This window comes from Ptychodera flava, chromosome 13 (assembly GCF_041260155.1).
Source record: "Ptychodera flava strain L36383 chromosome 13, AS_Pfla_20210202, whole genome shotgun sequence".
NCBI lineage: Eukaryota > Metazoa > Hemichordata > Enteropneusta > Ptychoderidae > Ptychodera > Ptychodera flava.
Window position 1 is genome coordinate 7,627,823 of NC_091940.1, and position 21,780 is coordinate 7,649,602.

The following is a 21,780-nucleotide window of genomic DNA, read 5'->3' on the forward strand; positions in this document are numbered from 1 at the left end:
ATAAATTCCAAGTGAAAATATAGTATTTCACAGTAATTCATTGTATGTTATTCCTTTTTGCAGAGGTCAAATTTATGTTTTTGATGATATGAAATATATTCATGAATAGCATCCCCATTTTAAGTTGCGTCCCTATGGCAATATCAGTTACGTTGGCCATTTTTACTTAAAATTTTCACAAAAGATGTATTTCACATTCCTTAACGAATACGGCTAGTTTTCAATCGGGTTCGAACCCACAACATACGGCATCAGTCGCCTAGCGGAGAGGCCACAGAGAGAACCGCTCGGCTAAATCTCCACTCCCAAAAAAGAGTGGTTCAATAGCCGGCTAAGTTGTTACATTTTTCTGACTGAGACCGCTCCACACGTTGTAGAGTTCGTGAAGCACTCACGCACGCATGCTCACTATCATACATCGCACATACAAACTTTAGCGAAGCGAAGAAACGAATTTCATCGCTTTAACTGGGCGGACGATAACCTCGGGGACAATATACCAAAAACTCAATTTTGACCAAAACATGAGTTACGCCTCTCTTGCTCAGGGCCATCACAATGAGGTTGTTGAATACAGAATTTTAGTACAGACTAGAATTATAAATTCTGTCAATATCGCAAACAATATATTGTGTTTGCAAAGCAAATACCTTGTATTCTAACATACTCTTTGAAGTTGAAGACAATGTACCAACTGTCTGAACAAAATTATCAAGTTTAGTCCCAGTCAATGATATTTGAGGACAGTAATATGTTATATAATGGGTAGTTTATCATGACACTTGTTGAATTCATCATTGATTGGCAATTTTTGATTGAAAAAAGTTAAGAAGCAACTTGAAATACCTAGAAAGCACATGTATGCTTGCAATTCTTTATACTTAAACTCAATTCTTTCATCAAATGTCGAAAACAAAAAGATAATGCAAATATCACATATGTTGAAACTTTGCATCTCTGAATTGATTTCAGTTCAACGAGTCTCCATCAGCAAGCCAATAAATTTAACGCAGTGAATGGAAAATCGGCATTTTTGCCAGATCTTGAGATAATCTTAGAGGTTGACTTGCCTTATTATGGGGCTACAAGTTTTTGATGATTCATAAATATTCTGTACTGTGCTTTTAGACCATGCATCTTTATAGTTTTGAGTTTTCATTTGTTTTGTTTTGTTTTGGTTTGGTTTTAAATTGTTTGTGTTTGTTTTTTGTGGGGAATAAATTGATTCCAACAAAATGGCAAATGAAACAAATGTACATGACTGTGAATGTGTCGAGAGAAAGAACAAAATTGCATAGTAACTATTCTGAAAATACTAGTCATTTAACTAGGAAGAAGTGAAAGAAAAATCTATAAAATCATATCATCATATAAACGCATTCAAGATATCCTTCTTAAAGTCTTGTTAACTTTGTGATAAAATCATCAGCTTTGTTCATGTTCTTGTTAGTGAAATACAATGGATTCATCCATGAAGAAATGTAGCACTTTAGTTGCATAACATACGATTAGAGGGGAACTTTGATCCCATTATGAGTAGTCATTTTAGGCAGGAAAAGATAACGTAATAGAACAGCGCCCTCTGTAGTCAGGTGTTCACTTTCTAGTGCTTATTCAGTCAATCATAGATATTAAAGGCAGGATTCTTCCACTCCACTGTGCAAGATTATTTAAATAAACGACTGATAACATGAAAAAGTATGCCATCTGTACAAAATAATTCCTGCTATAGCTGTAAATAAATTTAGAAATTATGTACCAGTTCAGTTGACAGCAAAAAATGAGCTATGAGGTGTATTAAAATGTTACTAACAGATAAAACCACTTTCATAAGATGAAAATATATAAAGACAATATTTCACAGTCTATTTGTTCAAGGTTATAAGTCACCATTTTAATTGCCCAGTATTTTGCAAATTTTCACGCTCTAACGCTGCCAAAAGCTGTTACATTTATGCTGGGAACTTCCAAGTCTGGTCTAAAATGTTCATGATGCTCTAATTTTAATTTTAATTTCCAGCTTGTTTTAAGAAATTACCTAGACTTGGTTCAAGTCTGTGATTTGTGAATGTTTGAGTGGAGTGAACGCAATGATTTGTAGTCTGCTTTCATGTGAAACGCGCGCGTGAGTGGAGGCGATGAGTAGGGTGAACGCGATGAGTGGAGTGACCGCTATACAGCGGAGTTTCTGAATCCGGCAGAAACTAACTCACTACTGCGCAGACTCAAACGTGACGCATTCAATCGCTGGGAAAACCTGGCGTGAACAGCCAAATTCCAGATAGGTTCGTACGAAATAGGAGAGACACAAGAAAAACTATTATAAATGCTTTTATTTTTTTAAATTCACCGACTTGAACCAGGTCTAGAAATTACCGTGGCTGCCCCTATTGTATGTAGTATCCATAAGTTTTAATTCCAAAATGATATGAAATCAATCAATCAATCGATCAATACTTTATTCATCCCAAACACTGGGCAATTAAAATGGTGACTGAAGAAAATTTACATCTCACCTGTAACCATGTCAACAAGGACTCCTTACTTCAATGCTTCAGTGTTCCTGCTATACCTACACATAGCTCCTCATGTTTCATGGATGCGGAGAGTTGAGTGGGGTTTTAAAAAGAGTGAAACTTGAACTTTTGAATTTCACTGACTGTTTTATTATCTGTACACCATGTTATGTAACAGAAAAATTAACTTATTCTGAGAAAGGAGAAAAAATGGAAATATATCAAATATATTATTACTGTCAAGAAAGTAGGCATGGGTCATTGCTACGAAGGGAAACATTTAATAACAGATTTGTTTGTCTAAAGTGTAGATGCAAAGTGGAATGGTTTGAAAGTGTGTATATATGTATATACTCCAGGTGGTTGCTAAGAACACTACTAGATTTTGTACAGTATTATAACCTTGATCAGATAGACTGTGAAATATTGTCTTTGTTCATTTGCATCTCATGAGAGTGGTTTTGTCTGTTTGTAACATTTTAATACATCTTTTTTGACCCAAAAATTATCAGTAGATTGCAAAATTGAAGTTTGGGGTGGTTTCAAAGTGTAACCTTCAGAATCTGATTTCTCACGGCAGTATTTCATGGTGGTAGATGAACTCCACAGGTGTGTTGTCATAACGATAGATACTTAGTGAGTCCAGAGGAGAAAAGACATATACCATGACGCTCTGCCATATGCCTTATGCTTCCTGATTTCAGAATTTGTGCGTATTCCATAGATCATATATTGAGATTTCACAGATGAATGTTTGATCTTCAAAACTTCAAGGCCATCAATATGCCAACTCTTCCGAAAACCTTAAGAGCTTTTTATCAATTTAGAGAGATCAGCACACATGTACACTTACAGACTGCACTGCTAGTGTTAAAATAACGTTTTATAGATAGTTACAAAAGACAGTACCACCTCCAATTGAATCAAGATGTAGGCTGTAAGGAGAATTTCTCTGTGTTTACACTGAATGGTTGTTTAAATGCATTTTAACCTTTTGAGTGCCAACGACTATTTTTGCCCCCTGTATAAAATACACCCCTGTCAATTTTTCTCAGATTTTTGCCAAATTTTTGAGAAAAAAATAGCCAATGAACCGTGATGGCCATTTGGTCCAAAATGATAAAAAAATTAATTGGTAAAATGTTGCACTAAAATGTAAGTGGGAAAAGATTTCAGCGCTCAAAGGGTTAATATGCAGACATAGTTCTGTAAAACAAACTGATGAATGCATCAATCAATGTCTCTACTAGTTTGACTAAGCTTCTGTATTTGCCAATAAGTATAATCAATCTAGTGTCTGTCCATCAATTTTCAGTTTTCCCAAATACTGGGCTTTGTAGAACTGGATGGACATATACTAGACTATGATAAAATGTAGTCAAGGATTTAATACTCATTTACTTTCAAAGATGGTACCTAAATTTGGACCAGTCATTGATAAAAAGTCATTTGCTTGTTTGCGTACTGAAACAATACCTATTAACACACTATGCATAATGAAAGCCTCTTGTTTTTGAAATTGAACATTTAGTAATTTTGTACCCAAAGCCACAAAAAACACTAAAGTTCTGCAGAGCTCCTTATTTGCCAACGAATTGGAATTCAAAGCATGGTTTAGAAGTTTGTTAGAAAGGCCCTTTGACTCGGTGAAAGCCAATACAGTCACTGCAAATTTCCACCAGAGTTCATGTCATAGTAGTTATTCAAAGGAATAATGGTACGTTACAATTGCGACGTACTCACTTCATGAACACTGTGGTTTCTTCTATGATTTGGGTTCCAATGGTTAACTAATGTATATCTGTAAATATCAGACTTACACAGGGGTTGGACAGTTTAAATATGGCATATGATATCAGACTTCATGTATAAACTGTTTTTGATCTGCCAACTCTTCAGAACATTAAATTTCACTGTGAATATATACCAGCCTTTACCACCACTACTATATTGATTTCAGTAGATTGGCTGAAACTTTGTACTCCAGGAGATAGGATGAAATTATAAACATACAACGGGATGTTCTGTAGCTCCTCAAGTAGCCTCCATTTCAGACTTCCACTGTAACCTTATTAAGGCTGAAGGGGGCTAGTTCTGGTAAGTTACCAGGAAGTCTGTCATGTAAAGGTTGAATGCATACTTTTGAGTTTCAAACAGGGGCTACCGTAAAGACTAATGAAATAAACCAGCTGAATTCCAAACTGATAGTTGCTTCCAAATTCCAAGCTTTTAAAATTCTAATGTCAGTGCTATAGCATAGGGCAATGACCAGTTATAGCGTTGAGTCTAGAATCTAGTCAGTCATTAGTGGCTTTGCAAACAATTTACTGACTGGCTAGAAGTCTAGACCAGCAAGTTTTCTACACCATTGCACCTACAACTCCAACTTTCGTGCTTTCCTTACAGAGAATATCAGGCCAAAGGTTTGTTGTCATTTAACACCGGGAATAGTTAGCCATTTGAATTCTGTACTCAATACTGTATAGTGTAACTCACAGTGAGTGTGAGTCACTGCCAATTTACTTTCCAAAACATGGACAGGGCAGACATTTATTTAATCCCAGTAACCTTTTTGTATGTTTTGCCGGCTGTTGATGTAGCTTTTCCTTGTTTCTCCTACCCATCATTGACAATTTATATTGTAGAATGTGCAAAATGCATATCTATAGTGGCTTGCTTCCTGCAATGGTTCTGCTCTGGAATAAAAAAAGGAAACACAGTGTTCTACCGTACGGTCTTAGTACGCCCAAGACTTCACATGATAACAGGACAAATAGTGGGTGTTGCTGTTCTAGATTTCTCAGTTGTAAACCATAATGGTTTGCTTTTGCTTGATTCTTTCTCAATCTCGTGAAGAGTGGTTATTTTTAAGTACCCAGCGTGGCTCATGCCAATCAATGCAGCATCTACATTGATTGTTGCGAAATGTCAATTTCTATATTTTCCTGAAATGTCTGCAGATGTAGGTCATGGCGGTGAGTTCAAATGAATAATGATGAAGCTAACACAGCTGAAACCCGTAGTATCACAGACTCTGTCACTACTGTATTGCAGGTGACACAACAAAGCTATATTGCACCAATTCTATACCCCCCGCCCCTTCCAATAAAATGAAGTCAAATAAAATCCAGTGTATTTCAGATCGATGGACTGGACGAATTGTCAGTTTAGTATAGTAGGGACAACCAATGATGACATTGTCAGCATCAGTCAAAACTGATCCGAAAACAAAAATGAGCAGTGCTTATTTTGTAACTTGATTATTATTGTGGCTTTCGATATGAAACTGATTTATTCTCAGGAATTTCCAACAAATTGTAATATCTCGAATTAGGATATTCAGATCCTCGAACTGCAAGTTCTTGCATTAATTTCATTTGTCAGTGTATCTCATTAAAGCATGTTGAAATATTACATTTGAATTCCAGTCTTGACCAGTATTCACTTGTCAGCAATGAAGATGCAGTCTAGGCGTGTACAGGCAGAGGTGACAAGCTAAATAGTGTGTGTGGATGCGCTTCTGGCGTAGAACAATAAATAGTTGTGAAACATTAAAAACAAAAATGGTTAAAAAAATTCAACATATATACTTGTCCATTCTGTCACAAATGATTTTTTGTTTCGCAACTTTTTATGTAATTAATAGTTTTCAAAGAGTATCTGAAAATTGGAAGATATTTTGATAATTACAATTTACTAAGAGTCGCATTCATGGGACTTTGAGGCGCATCTTTGATCGTCAACTTTCTTTTAGTTGGAAACCTGACATTAAATTCAAGGGTTAACTGTAACTTTGATAATGTTTACAGGTAGTAGAGCTTGACTTGTACTAGTGTTCCAGTTGTCATGTCCCTGTTACAAAACGCAAGAATGAACACGCACTCATGTAAAAATTGTTTTGGTGATACAGAACTCACTACCATGTTAATTTGGAGACATTTTTCCAAGAGATGTACAGGACAGTTTAACAAATTTATCAATACTCTGATGCACCGTACAAGCAAGATAGCTCATACACGAATGTTTTGTTATTGGTCGTTGATATTTAATAAAAGCGCAGCAAGGGTTCGATTTTGTTTTTAATAATTACTAACTTTTGTTTGAATTTGTAATTTGGGGGACCGGGCGGGGTTATTCCCTTTCCTGCAAAGTATTTCCACTTCCGGTTTATTATGTTAAGGTTTGAATACATTTGAATACATTTGGGCACATTTATCTTTAAATTGAGTCAGATGTTTTTAGTAATATGATATCCTAGATGGTATAGGTTGTGTGTATAGCTGATGCGTTTTAACATCCTTGCTGATATCACCATCTTAATTTTCACTTGTACCTATGACGAGAAAACATGTCAATTTTACAAAACTAAGTTGGTTTGTTGTTTTTTGGTTTATTTTCTTTTATATTTTTGTTTGTTTAGTTGTAAGAGTTTGTTGTTTTGTTATTGTGTGGGGGTGTTGATAATTTCAATTTAACAGTTTGGCTTGCCACTTGCATCACTCGCGTTTTCAGGGAGTCAGCATCGCTTGAGTGAATTTTGAATTTGTCGATCTAAACTTTCAAAAGTTGGTGACACGTACATTTTGAAAACCATGTCGCTTTAAAAAAGTGAAAATAATTTCTATTCCAAAGAGAAATTAATATTTTGTCTTTTTATTTCCTTTCTTAACCCTTTCACCATCATGGTTTGTCCCAAATCCATTGTTTTCTATGGTAAAGTTGGACCTGTATACAGGGAACTGGGGGTGAAAGGGTTAATGATCCTCACAAGCCATCACCCATGCACAAATGTCTTTCCATCGCTTTCACAAACAGTCAAGGCCCCAGTCTGCAAAAGTATATCAATTAATATCCAAGGAAGGCGAAGTCTTGAGGAGCGGTCTTGAGGCAATGTTCTTTGAAGGTGTCTGCTTCAACATGTAGTTGTTGCCTCTACCAACACTTTCTCTCTCCCTCACGACGAATTTCGACCAATTCGACACCATGGAACCGATGAATGCATCTGCCCCTGTGAATCCAAATGGAACAACGGATGACTTAATTCAAGCATATTTTATGGCGTTTCCCTCGCCTTGCTCAATGTAACGCTTCGAGAAGAGCTGGTTGTCCCGTAAACAAAAGCAACCATACACTGCTATGAAAGCAATCCACTGTTCAATTGTAAACATTTGAGTTCACACTTTACATGTAGTGTAGTATTCTGTGACAAGTACATACAAAGTTTATTTTGGAAAATATACGAAGTGCAGAATTGATTGCGGAGGTGAACAAAAATATCAAATATTTAATCTTTGGTTTTGACCAGACATGACAAAGCACACGTAATTCAACAACGTCAATCCCGAGGTAACCAAGCTAAATAACAAATATTAGGTAATCCTTTGCGGAAATCCAAATCACATCTTTCATTTGAAGTCTAAAGCGTTGCCTTCCAGGCGCGTTGTTTGTACATCGTTCCCCCTACATTATTAGACTGGAAGATCCGTCGCTCGAGGGCGCTCTCTTCGCCCCCTCCCCCAAGAGGGGCGTAGAGAGCCCACTCAAGCAACGGATCTTTCAGTCTACCCCTTACACCAGGGTGAAATGGAAAGTGGGACAGACTCTACTTACGTAGACATATTTCTTCTTCAAGTAGAGACAAAAAATACATGTCACTTTTAAAGAGAGCAAGACCATATCTCTGTGATTCGTATATGGATCTTGAATCGTAAATGTTTTCACGCGGTATCTCGGCAGATAAATGCTTTATGATTTCCTGTAATACAGATAATAAATACAGATACCGCGATAAATTCTTATGAACTATTATTCAAATAACTTTCTCTTTCACAAACACGATACAAAGATTCTTCACTTGTAAATCTACGTAAATATGTACATATTTGTGTATATATAATATATATATATATATATATATATATATATATTATATATATATAAATATATAGATATATATATATTGTATACATTTGTGTGTGTATATATATATATATATATATATATATATATATTTGTGCATCTATGTGTATATGTTTCAATGTTTGTCTGTTGGTAGGTCTACTAGGCAGGTAGTTGGGTAGGTGGATGGGTAGGTAGATAGTTAGGTGGGTAGGAAGGTATTGTACGCGCATGAGTACAATTGCACTCTTATAAGCAGTACGAAGGTACTATCTTTTTAATTCAAGATGTCAAAGTCTTCTTTGAAGTGGCAAGGGTTTTAGCACTCAGACTAAGTTACGCATGACGAGGCAACTTACTGATGGATGTGTATACATGGTTTTAAAATATTACTAACAGTAAACATCTGTATGTGCTAAATATTTCATCAAAATAGTCAAGCTTTTAATAATTTTTGTACACGCCTTCAACCAAATTCATGTCCTAATAACATGGCGTAATTTTAACCAGAGGAAGGCTATGGAAACGCTGTATTTAGAAATGTGAAGTAAAGTCAGCCAATATTTCACAAATAACAGACCGACCCGATGCTGAGAGCCAAAAATATAGATGATTGCACTGTCGACAGCTTTATCGTTGACTCTAAGCAAACTTAGTATGGAGTGCTTTACAGTTGTATGAGGCTGATTTCTCCTGTACCTTTCATGTAGTTATGGAACAAAGACGGGAATAATGGAATGACGGGTTTTCTAATCCCTTGACCCATCGTACAAACCGATGACCAGAGTGGGTGTGCCACATACAGACATTCCAATCCGTGCTGCACCATGTAATTGGCAACGGTAGTCGCCAAGGCAACCGCTGCCTCTGATATCGCTGGAACTAGAAGTGCGCACTGCTCTCTTCTAACGTCAAGAAAAAAGTGACATCTGAAATTGAATGTCAAAATGTCAACAGAATAAATTTCTGTTCTCTCTACTTTTTATGTTCACATACTGCAAACGTAACTATAGGATGACGCAATTAGCTAGGTTTTTTTTCATTGTATCATTTCTTCAAATGTTACCTTTCTTGAAATTTGACTCTTATGTCCGGTATAAGATGTATAGTCTTGTGGCCTACTTTCACGGAACGTCGATGCAGTTACATGTAAATTTGCTTTGATTGGTTGATAGTAAGACGTTAAACGTGAAAAGTTATTTTTATGTGAGATCACGGTATCAATAAACGATCACAAGAAAAAAGATCATCGTAAGATATGTACCATTCGGTATTCCAAACACTTCAAAAGGAACATTCGTTACTAGGCGTTGTTGTTCATTCTATGCATAATAACATACATGGATGACATCAAACGAGAAAGGAGAAGTTTGGGTTTTTTCTGGAAGAGCCAACTTTCAATATGCAATTGAACGACAACTTCTAGGCTTCCTGTGTAATAACTACATCATCTAGGTATACTAGTACCTATTGTATTAAGCACTTATCCATCTGTGGAATATAATTCTTCGAAATGCGCTTTATGGATAAAAAATGAATGAGTAAGCTTACCCCTCTCCAGTTTTGTTCCTGTAGTGTAATGCCATATATGGCTTCCCGTTACACACATCCCGCAGCACACGATCTGCCGCCTGCTTGATGTGTAGCGCCCTCACTAGGTACCTGTCAATTTTCCTTTGTAAGAACTCCACGTCCTCCTGCGGTACTTCGACGGTGTATCGATGCGGATCATAGTATCCAACGCAAGGGAGTTCGTCGTTTCGTCTTTGAAGGACTTCCCAGCTATTAGGTGGTACCCTTTCAGCGTCTTCTAAAGGCGGTAGATCGATGTTTAGATTGTCCTGATAAAGGTCTGACGTATATTCCCAGTATGTAGTGTTCCAGAACAAAACAAAGTCCATCTCAGGGCAGCTGGCTCTGTATTCTTCAACGGTGGCAACAGGGACAAGAGCCCTCAATCGGTCAACATCGAAAGTGTCTTCGAAAAGCCTCAACGTCTCCGGCAGCGTGTACCCGTCCCTTGCGTGACCTCCGTGTTCATAAAATGGTGTGAGAACCACAGTTCTGTTTAGGTACAGGGCGAACATGATCACGTTCTTGAAGGACTGGAATTGTACGTTATTACCGCCGCCCCACATTTTTAAGACAGGCAGCAAGAACTTAGTCCTCAATTGGTATCTCCTTGTTGCCGTTTCGGTTTCCATGGTGACAGGAAGGACATTCATACCTGGTGTGGTCGGTTCGAAGAAATCATCACTTCCAACTGTCGTAATGATGGGCATCTGTTGTCGAACAAATCATTTTCAAATAACACTTTTATTTTTATTGCATTGTAATAAGGTAAATGATGATCATCATCTTCATCATCATCATCACCATCATCATCATCTCCACCACCGCCATCACCATCATTATGACAATGACGTCGATGAATATGATGATGAATATGATGATGATGATAATAATGATGATTATGGTGGTGGTGGTGGTGGTGGTTGCGGTTACCTGACGTCACACTTGCCATTGAATCATGGGACCATATAAAAGCTGCCCTTGAGACAGTCACACCGCTCGTGTCAACCACAGCGACATGTGCTTTGTTGTGCTGATTATAGGTACGCAAAACTTGTCTATAACGTTTGGAAGGAAAACTTTAAAAACACTAGTTATAGATTATTACGGCCACTGGTGGATTTTTTTCAGTTAAGGTATTTGCATATTTCAAGAAACTTTTCACCAATGAGATTGCTCAATAAAGCTGTCCAATCACAGCCATCGTGGCTACGGATAGAATGGCGCTTGCCGGACTTTTATCGGGATCATAGCGCAGCCAGGAGCAGATGGGGATGATAATCCCACAATCGGCACCAATACTTCATACAAAGGTACCCAACGCAGATGTTACAAAGCACGTTCTCGTAGCAACGTCCCGGGGTAATAGCAGTAACAGGCCACATTCAAAGGCCATGAAGTCGGAGAATTCCCTGCTGTTGTAAATAAAGCTGACATAGCATGCCTGTAACTTCGCAGTTTCGATCCTATAAAATTTTCAAGTATCAGTCGTATTCTGTGAGGATGTAGGGAATTATTTCCCAGGATATATTTATTTTACGCCAAAATTACTGACCCTTTTATGGCGAAACGTCGGTGAGCTCAGAGGCCTTCCACGATAGATGACACCTGTACTAACGCAAATCACATGTAATTAGGTACCATTCTGTGAATCACATGAGGAATGCAGGCCGACCTGCGCAATGAAAGACCCTGGATGCGCAACTCGTTCTTAGGCAATTTGCAAAAGTGGTTCATGCACATGTACCGTCTGTGCACTTTCCTCTATTGGGTATTTTATCGTCTGTCTTCAGAGGTTTTCCCAATACATGGTGTAGTGCTAATCGTCTGCATTTGAGAGTAATTTTGGTTGAAAATTATTTCATGTCGGCGGATATTGACACCTCTTGCATTCTCTGTCTCGTCGCTTTCTCAAACACCCCGTAGGTACAAGGAAGGCTAGACAACTCCCTGTTTTTCGGATGCTGCCTCGCTAGTACTATGCCACCATTTTCAAATACATCGCGCCTAGTAATTTAAAATGTACCTCTTAAAGCCGGCCGCGTTCAAAAAAAATGGTGAGGGGGGGGCTGGAGGAATCGCGATTGAAATCTTATTTTTTTTCAGATCCCCCCCTCAATACCCTCAAAAATTTTCAAGTCCCCCCTCGATACCCTCAAAAATTTTCAAGTCCCCCCCCCCAAAATTACCATATAGCCGCATATTAATTAGGAATGCACGCAGAGTAAAAAAAAACATGTAATGTGTCGTTCTGCACGCAAATGTTCAACACTACCTCTTATCAGCAGGTTGTAGAGCCATATACCTAGGGCAAGTTCTTAAATTGATTCATTTTTAAATGCATCAGTGAAATTTTTGGATTTCTCAGTCTAAGCCGACTTGAGTTTATCCAACTGTGGCCAGTTCAATGGCACCAGCTGAAAAGCACACAAAATGACAATCATGAGAGAGTATGAAAATTGTGTATTCCTAGCTACGTTTAACCAAATTGTAAAAAAATGAGCACAGTGACCTACCGAGAATTTTTTTTTAAAAGTACAAGACATATGTACAACTTAGATGCCACTTATAAAATGTTTTACAAAATTGACAATACTGGAAGGTTAAATATTCCATGAAATTAATGTTTTAATCTCAGAAATTTTTGGTGTAATAATGGCAAATTTGATAAAAAATAAATGATTCCATTTAGTCACACATTTTTCCATTAAATTAGAGTCTTTACTGTTCAAAGTTTTACTTTTGTGTTATTGTACAATGAGATGTGAAAATTTCATTCACTGCATGAACTTGAAATGAATGGTTTTATATATTGATTTTAAGTGATTTTAGAAAAACTGACTTTTCATCGTACATTTGTATAAGATCAAGTATGGTGACCCCATCTTTTTTCTCTAATATTTGATTCTTCTCATATGCCAGAATTCAAATATCCATGGTAACTGTTAGTCCCCTAGTCTTCTATGTGTTGCTCTCTGGCTGGATCTTGTGCACAAGTAGATGTATGTTTCACTGTCAATTGAGTGTCCTATGACCGAAACTCTTCTTAAACTACATCAGAGTCAGAGCTACATGTATCACTGTCACTGCCAGTATGTAGTAGCAGGGCAGTAGTTGTATTAACTTTTTATTTTGACAATATTTTTGTTCAGTTTATACAATTGTGTTCTTGTTCTACTCCCTACAGAATGTTGAGCTATCCAGTATTCAGCTTGCCAACACAGCCTACGTGTACCATGCATTTGCATCATTCAATTATCACCAATATTTAGACAAACGGGCTTTGTTGACAAACTGAATATTGTGTTTTTCAGCAGCATGCTGTAGAGAGACACCAAGAAACTGTGTTTGATACATTGCATAGAAATATTGAAAAATTATCAACAGTTGTAGCTCCTGCCCCATTACAAGGCCAACTTGTTCTACAAAAATTTAATGGCATTCATACATTTTTAGACTTTTTTGAGATTAAAGACATAAAATATGACAAAACGGTTCTAGATTTTGTTTAATTATTACTAACATTAGAACTATTGGACGACATCAAAATGTTGGGAGTCAAAATATTTTCAGGTCCCCCCCCCTATAGGCAGAGCAAAACTTTCAAGTCCCCCCCCTTTACTACCCCAAAAAATTCGAATCCCCCCCCCTGAATTCCTCCAGCCCCCCCCCCTCACCACTTTTTTGAACGCGGCCTTAAAGCCTGCCGCACACGAGAGAAATTAGCTGAGCAAAATGTCATTCGAGGCTGTTTGCTCAGCTAGTTTACTCTCGTGTGCTGGCAAATTTTCGTGGGTTTTTGTCCTCGCAGAGAGACAGAGGGACAGAAGTAAATCTAGGTTGGGTTTTTGGATTTTTTCGTTTTGTTTCCTTTTGGTTTTGGTTTTGCGGGTTGCCTAACACTTCCGTTGTTTTGACGCAAGCGATCACGTCGAAAAAGATATTGAAACAAAGTCGTCTACCCATCATGCTTCGCAGTATCGGCATTATGTACTACGGTCGAGGGCTTACCTATATTATGGATGCAATGTGCTTCCGTAGATAGGTTTTTAATGCTTGTTATTTTCTGGATTAACATTTTTCTCATAAACAGTCCTTAATGATATAACATTGCCTGTTTTCACAACCATGTTTCAAACGACTCTAATAAAATGGTAAAATGTGGGCTGGCATGTATTAAATATTTTCTAACAAACGTTTCGAGATGGTTTATGTCGTCGACATGCTGTGGCTATAGGTGAGTGTACCTCGTTAATATAAATATGACACACCGCCAGGTCAGTATGAGGTAGACTTGTTTTTGTGGTTTTGTATATATTTGTTGTAATGTTGAGGGCCCTTGGGGAGATAAACTCTCTAGAGTTTACCAGGCTACCCTCGTTAAATAAAGCCAAATAAAAATAATAATAAAAATCACTCATAAAAGTACGTTTCGTATAAAAGGCGATATATTTATCTATAAAGGTGAGAGAAATACAGTCTATCAAACTAGAAATTAATACAGTAGATGTGTACGGACAGTACGTCCTTTCATTTAATATAATGTTACTTTCCAACACTCGTCCTCTAAACAGAAATTATCTTGGCTGAATTACGCACGTCAATAAATTATCAAATACTCGTAAACTGAAATAAAACTAAAGCATGTCGTAACGAAGGTGAACTTTGACCTCGCTGTACCTTAATCTTCAGTTCAGTTCAGTTCACGGTTTTTAATGTTGTCGTTACTGATCTCACAACTTATTTCATCACTTAAAGGCCTGTGCTGGCGTCAGGTTTTCTCGCAGGGAAAGCTACTTATTAGATTACAATTTCAATTGAAAACAAAAGGGCATGACACTCCATAATCCTCTTATAGGATAAAACAAACTTAATCCTGAGTTGACAAAATAGTTCCTGATCAGAGAACGATCATCTTAAGTTGCAAACTTGCTCGTCAAATTGAAGCACCATTCGTGCAAAAAGAAAAAACGAGACGAACAAAACAGCTGCTATTATCAGAACATGTACACAAGAAAAACACTGCATCACATAATAATTATAGTTTCCTGCCAAGCCTTTCAAGTTTGATTAAGTATTGTTTTCTTTTGTTTGATCTCATTTTACATTAACTCATCAAAATATTTCATGGCACCAAATATTTCGAATTTATGGTTTTTATTTTGTTTACATTGACAGGAACAATCCCACATATTGTAAACATCTTGAATCTTGACACAGTTAAAGGGGCATTAGCTGTAACTTTTGACTAATTTTTCACTACTCTGTTTCAATGTATAAACTACAGAATTTTACTATAATCCGATCATCATGACCAATGCCCGGTGTCTTGCTTGCCAACATAGCCTGTGTATGTGAAATGACCATTGTTATTGTTGATAAATGTATTCTAGTCCGGACCTGAATACAAAATTTAAACAATAACAATGCGGATTATACTCACATAGGGTATATTTATGAGCTAAATATCAGGAATTTCCCCATGGTTTAGGGATTCAAACCAGAAACTGCAGATGATACACAGAACAAACAAAATAAAAAAATGTCCAAAGTTACAGCTAATGGATCTTTAAATTTTATATTTCCAAAATAGAGGCAACCCGGCCACTCTAAAAATCATGCAATCATTGTCAATTTCTATGAAGTACGGACCGTTGTAAGTGATACATGTCTTATTGGACTATGGTAATGTGAGATCATAGCATTCAAAATGAGAATTGTTTGACTGAGCGGTACTTCTGTCCCTCTGCGAATTTCAGTGAAAACAAAACAACAACGCAAACAGCAACAACGATTAGGCTACATTCACAAAATGTTGAAGGGGGCTGGAGGAATTCTCGGGGAGATTCGAAAATTTTGAGGGTAGTGGAAGGGGGGACTTGAAAGTTTTGCACTGCCTGTAGGGAGTCCTGAAGATATTTTTTGTCTCCTTTTACCTTTTCATTTTCCAATTCCAAGGTTTGTCAGATTTGTCAGATAATTCAATAAAAAATTAATAACATTTTAATGAAGTCCAATTTTTTTTAATGTTAGTAATAATTAAATAAAATCTAGAACCATTTTGCCACATATCATGACTTTTATCTCGAAAAACTAAACATGTATGATTTTTCGTAGGATACCTGTCCAATATTTACAAAATGTCAGCACCTAAACAAATCGTATTTCCAAGACGTAATTCAGAGACCAGACACAGAGAACCAAAACCTATCTTTTTCTGATTGCTAGGGTGACAAAAGAAATGCTCCAAAGTAAAACCGATGTAAATGGTTTTGTGCAATAAAGTCTGTTGCATGTCATGTTCCATGCATTCATATAATATGAAAGGTAAATAGAGCAGCATGCGACAGCTGGCCGTTAAAACCACTATAAATGAAATACTGCATTTTTCGTTCGAAATAAAGGCTCAATTGAAGAACGGGATTAACAAAAGGATTTAAATTGGACGATTTCTGCTTTCCGCCAGATTCGGGATTGATATAGTCGCATATACTGGGCAGGAATTTTTGTTAGATACCACAGCATGCATAATTCTCAAGGTGAATTCCCATCCCGTGTATTCCCAGCTTTCCAATGAGCAACTGACACCAGTCTGGTAGCGACAAGATAACTTTACTCTCTCACCTCAAATTGACCGTCGTCTAAATCCTCACCGATCATTGTATATCTTCTCCTCTCGTCGATGAGTGATAAGTGAAAACTCCTCTGGTAGGTGTACTCCCTCATATCCAGCATGTAAGAGAAGTAGACGATTAGAGCAGGTGTTGTGATGAACAGTATGGCGAGACATGCCTTGAGTTTGCTAATTATCATCATTGTGCCACGTTAGATGCACTCGATGATTTGAAAATATCGACCTTTTTCGTTACTGTGAAATGAAAACAATGGCTGTCCAGGAGCTAATCGTTGGCACTCGGTGTGATTTTGAAAATCATGTTTTTATCACGGAAAAAAAATCGATCACACAGTGAAAAATCTGAGTGAGACGGTTGTTCCAGATGTATTGTATACGGCTGTGATACCCATCACGCTCCCGACCTTTGTTGTCCTGGTAACAGTCCTCTTTATTGTTTTACAAATCCATGTCACATCTGCATAAACAGGCGTTGCTCGGAAGAAGAGTTTAGTGAACATACAGTGACCAAGGCAGTTCGCTCGATCGTCTGTGAGCCGAGCTGTACCTTGTGAAAATTCAACTAAAATATCAACAGCCAGTTTAAAGGATTATTTCAATTGATAGCATTTTGATGAAATGTATTCTTCGCCTTTTGTCAACTTTAAGCTAATCTCTGGCTTACTGCACAGAACTCTTTGATAGTAAAATAGTATCAACTATTTGTTTCAGGTAAACATGCCAAGGTTCACCGATATTCTTCATACTATTGTCTGCATATTTCTTCACAGATCATACAATCGTCACCTGCATGTATCCACGCACATGTGATAATCGTCTGTGACAAAATCTTAATGCGTATTGATGAGCAAGAGCTTTTCAGAACCACCAGGTGCGAGATGTTGGCAAACGCAGTCTCTTTTGAGCGTGCAACAATGCAATGTTAATTTTCTACTCTTTGATTAGTCATAAGTAATATTCGATCACTGAATTTTACCACAGAGTTGCGCGGACAAGTGTCAGTGGTAGAAACGGTATACCATGATTGAAAATGCCATAGATCGATACTGGTTTTTTTTACTGACGATTAAATCTGCCTGCTGAATAGTTGTATCATCTGGACCTAAGTACTTTACAAAACCTTGGGCGAACTAATATTATCGGCACACATACGTGTAGTTGATGCTGCCACTAGGGGGCACCCTTTGTAATACTATTCGTTGGTATCAACTTGTACAGACGCCACCATATGTATCTCACTCACACAGAAAGCACTTAAATAAAAAAAAAAATTATGTATGAAAATATTATCGAAAGCTTTATTTTTTCAATCCAGAAAAGCTGAATGATACAGAATATCCATAATATTGACGCGGGCGTTGGTGTGAATGTCGAAAGCATTGTAATTTTTGATGTCGCCAACTTACACCTTGAACACTGGTATTCAACCAAATGTCACAACAGTACAAATTATTCCCGGAATTGTGATTTTGAAAATGTGTCATTGTCTTCCATTTGCATATTAAAAGGAACGCGTTTTTTATGTTGAAACGATGGAGGAGGTGGTGAGGTGGATGACCAGGACTTTTGGGGGGGGGGGGGGCATCGACGATGATGATGACTGTGATTACGATGTGGCCGTCATGTTGCTCTATTACATGCAGTTGGTTTAGATTACCCATATGGATCAATATTGTACCATTTGTAATACAGAAACTGTCGAAGACGAGTGCCATTTTCTTATAATATATGTCCTCTGTATAACACACTGAGATTGAAATACTTGTACCGACAGACCTATTTTGGAACCAAACTTTCAGAAATTCACTAATCAAATGAAATCAAATTAATCAGATGTTATGCTCAGTCTGTGTAATTTTGTTTACAGAGCTTTCAAACTTAGAGAGAGAGCCAGAGGAATTGCTGAAATTTGCTGATATGTTGTCAACTCAAAGCTTTTTTAATTAACTCTCTGTATGCAATTACAAAATATCTACTAGCATGTTATTCCTGTAATTATCACATCTTTGTAGCTGACATTTATTTGTATTGTAATACTTAATGTAACCTCTTCGTATATGAGCCGGTGGCCTTGGAACGCAATAATGATTCAGTTGTCCGACTGAGAAAACGTAATTATGTTAGTGGGATAACTTTTTAGCCGGGGAAAGACTGAGATGATTGCACTTTTAAACGACAGTAAGACATGGTTTCACTGTACATTATTTTGGCAAGGAGGCTGTGAAACCAATGCGCATGCGCTCGTCACTAAGAGTGACGACTCTCAACCCAGAGAACATTAGCTAAAATAGGACCTGATTAATTTCAACCTTGGACAATGTAGTCACCGGACATTGTTTAAACATGCGTGTTTTCAAACTATCATACCCTTTATTCCAGAACCATGTAGTGCCTTTATGATACAATTTTCAAGGGCAATAAATTCTGAGAAGTTGTTGCGATAAGATTTTTTCCCCGACGGGGAGCATCGTCACTTGATATATTGGGCGGCATTATCCTGAATAATTCCCCGATGAAAAGGTGTAGCCATGCACCTATGATGAGTATTTGTTGTTCTATTAATGCAGCTGATGTTTTCGATAGAGCATTCGCACATCATTAGTAACTATGACACTTTCATATAAGACGTGATCCAATGATACAGTTGACCATGGCTGATTAAATCAAGAAGATTGTCGGAGAGGAATGTGAACTCTCCATCTTTGGGGTCGGTATTTTCCAAACCTACTTGTGGTCCGTCCATCATCACGGAATATCAAAATCACCTATACGAATGCTTCACATCATTCTTCATGAAACGCGTGACGTGAAGATTAGAACGCATAAGTTCCCTCGTCACGGTAGAAGTACAAGCTGTGTGCATATACTTCATCTTGTTTATCTATTTATTATTGAAAAAAGATCTGTGATCCATGATTGCGTACACAAGTCCTGAGCAAGTACACAATCCTTGATCAGTATGACCATGGTATGTACATAATGACAATTTTCTTCCTTTCAGTATAATGTCTCTTACGCCACCCAAAGTCCGACTTCTTCGGGTTCACTCTACTCGAAAAACCGTCATCTGTGGCTGTGCATGTTCGTCCGTCGTTACTTTCCCAAGCCAACAGCCTGTCGTCGTCAATGGCGTCCAACGTACCCGAAGCGACCAAACCAATCTGTAACTTTACACGGACACTGGACGGATTGTCTTTCCAATCAGTAAAGTGTCGATAAAAATTCTTTCACGAACAGGCCTTGAATCTCTTTTCGCCGCAGAACTGTTAGCCCTTACGTTGGCATTCTTGAAACACACTCCGTCTCAGAAAACTGGTTGGTAACCTGTGTCATCCTACTGCGGTTCCATTATATTTCCCGCCTTCACCATTTGACTGAGTTTTATGGCGATTTCCTTTGTCATAGTTAGCTGGGACAAATGGGCGAACAGCACTCGCAGAATTGATTTTAAATGCCTGGTGATTCGTATGAGCCATAATCCGCTACAAGGAGCCTCACTCGTCGCCAAGTCAGACGTGCCTGGTTGGAGAGTTATCCAGAAACCGCGTGTCTTCCAGATCGCTGTACGTGCTCTCTGTTGGTAACGGTTGAGTTTGGCCAACCACGTACTTCCGATAGTAGAAATACGGCAATGCCATTATGACGATCGAACCTAACATAATTCCAACTATGATGGCTAGATTCACTTCACCAGACAAAGCTTTTCCGTGAACTGAAAGACAACAGAAAATATGACGTAAACTTCTGTGAACACTGGCTTTGCTTGAAGTTTAATTTATAGACTGATAAAAAAACTTTGATAGTACATATGTTTACCGTCAACATGCAGTGTCCTGCCTACATAAATGTAAATACGCAAATAAAAAGAAAAAAATCAAAGGAATGTCATGTAAAAAAAGACGATGTGAGAGAAGAGAAAATGAAATTATGTCCACAGTGCTATAAAATTGACTGAGGAAGGCTTCGGAAGAATGGCGCCCTCTATCTTTGCAACGTTTGGCTCGGCCTACAGGCTTGACTGTAAGTACACAGCCTATGTGATAACGTTAGTCATTTGACTATCCTGACTATACTCGTTATAGCGTGTGGTCAGTAGTGTCGTTCCAATTTTGTTAGTGATTGTAGCCATGACTCAACCTTACAAACATTGGAATAAATATAAGCCTTGCAGTTGATTGGACGGACACCAACACGGAGAAATCACTCTTCCTTGTTTCATGTTGCCTTTAAACATGATGTCTGGCATGGGAGTGTTTGCCAGCTTTGTTAAAATTTAGATCAATCAAAATGAACTATACCTATTAGTTTCACTTTACTGATTTCTATGTTGAAGAAAAGCCCGACAGCGTCAAGTACGAAGAATTTTTGTGAAATACTCACAGTGTAAGAAATTATCTTTAATGCCGTCACAGTAAAGTTCATCAGTAGAATCGGGACAGTCAACTATATCATTACACAATACTTGCAGTGGTATACACAACCTGGGTTCGCTGTTTACGCATTCAAATTGGTCTCGCCCACAATGCCCCTTGACAGTGTTTGTTGGTCTTGTAACTAGACAGGGTATAGAGAGAGACAACAAGACAGACAGAGATCAGGTCCGTGGTTCGTTGTATTTAATAATGAATTTAAAGATTATAAGCTTGATTATCATCCTACGTCAATTAAAAATAATACAACGACGTGCTTTTTTGATTCTACTCTCTTTTCCCTTTTCTGACGAGATCAAACTGCCAACAAGAACACAAGACAAGAGATTCAATACAGTTGTAATTCAGATACTTAAAGTAAACGAAAATGTTAAGTTCCCTGTTCAGAACCGTACAGAGTGTTTATTTGCTACCACAGACATTGAAATGTTCTGTCACGGATAGCACACGGACAATCTACTACCATATTCAGTAGTTTTTAAAGCGAATGCAGAAAAACTTTATATGCAATTTCGAACAAACCTACTACAATTACGATAAATTTTACAACGACCCAGCTGTCTGAACGTCAAGCTGCGATAATTTCTAGTTAACTTGCTTTCAATGGATATCACTATGTCCATGAGAAAAAGGCACGTGCAATGAAATCGCATAATAAGAGAATGATCACTGGAAACCAAGCCCTTTTCAAGTCGGCGATGTTGGTGATGCAAAAGTTGGATGAATGATT

General features: G+C 37.6%; 2 protein-coding genes across 2 annotated transcripts in view; both read right to left on the reverse strand.

Moving 5' to 3' along the window:
• Positions 1 to 7,158: 7,158 nt before the first annotated feature.
• On the reverse strand, positions 7,159 to 17,015 carry LOC139147290 (uncharacterized). Its single transcript, XM_070718322.1, has 5 exons — positions 16,611 to 17,015; positions 9,966 to 10,696; positions 9,190 to 9,343; positions 8,127 to 8,271; positions 7,159 to 7,524 (listed from the first exon to the last, which is right to left on the reverse strand). The coding sequence occupies exons 1-5, from the start codon at positions 16,800 to 16,802 to the stop codon at positions 7,358 to 7,360; spliced, it is 1,389 nt and encodes a 462-aa protein (XP_070574423.1). The 5' UTR covers positions 16,803 to 17,015; the 3' UTR covers positions 7,159 to 7,357.
• Positions 17,016 to 17,891: 876 nt separating this feature from the next.
• LOC139147288 (CUB and zona pellucida-like domain-containing protein 1) overlaps positions 17,892 to 21,780 on the reverse strand; it is a 54,506-nt gene continuing 50,617 nt past the window's right edge. The window contains exons 7-8 of the mRNA XM_070718316.1: positions 21,001 to 21,174; positions 17,892 to 20,332 (exon numbers count right to left, since the gene is read on the reverse strand). Of these exons, the coding sequence (XP_070574417.1) occupies positions 20,130 to 20,332; positions 21,001 to 21,174 (377 nt within the window). The 3' untranslated portion in view covers positions 17,892 to 20,129. The remainder of the gene's footprint in view (positions 20,333 to 21,000; positions 21,175 to 21,780) is intronic.

Coding starts and splice junctions, on each gene's coding strand:
- LOC139147290 (XM_070718322.1), bottom strand. CDS start 16,802: ATGATGATAATTAGCAAACTCAAGGCATGTCTCGCCATACTGTTCATC. Junction 10,697..16,610: donor TAGACGACGGTCAATTTGAG/GTGAGAGAGTAA, acceptor GTTCGACAACAG/ATGCCCATCATTACGACAGT. Junction 9,344..9,965: donor AGGAACAAAACTGGAGAGGG/GTAAGCTTACTC, acceptor ATTCAATTTCAG/ATGTCACTTTTTTCTTGACG.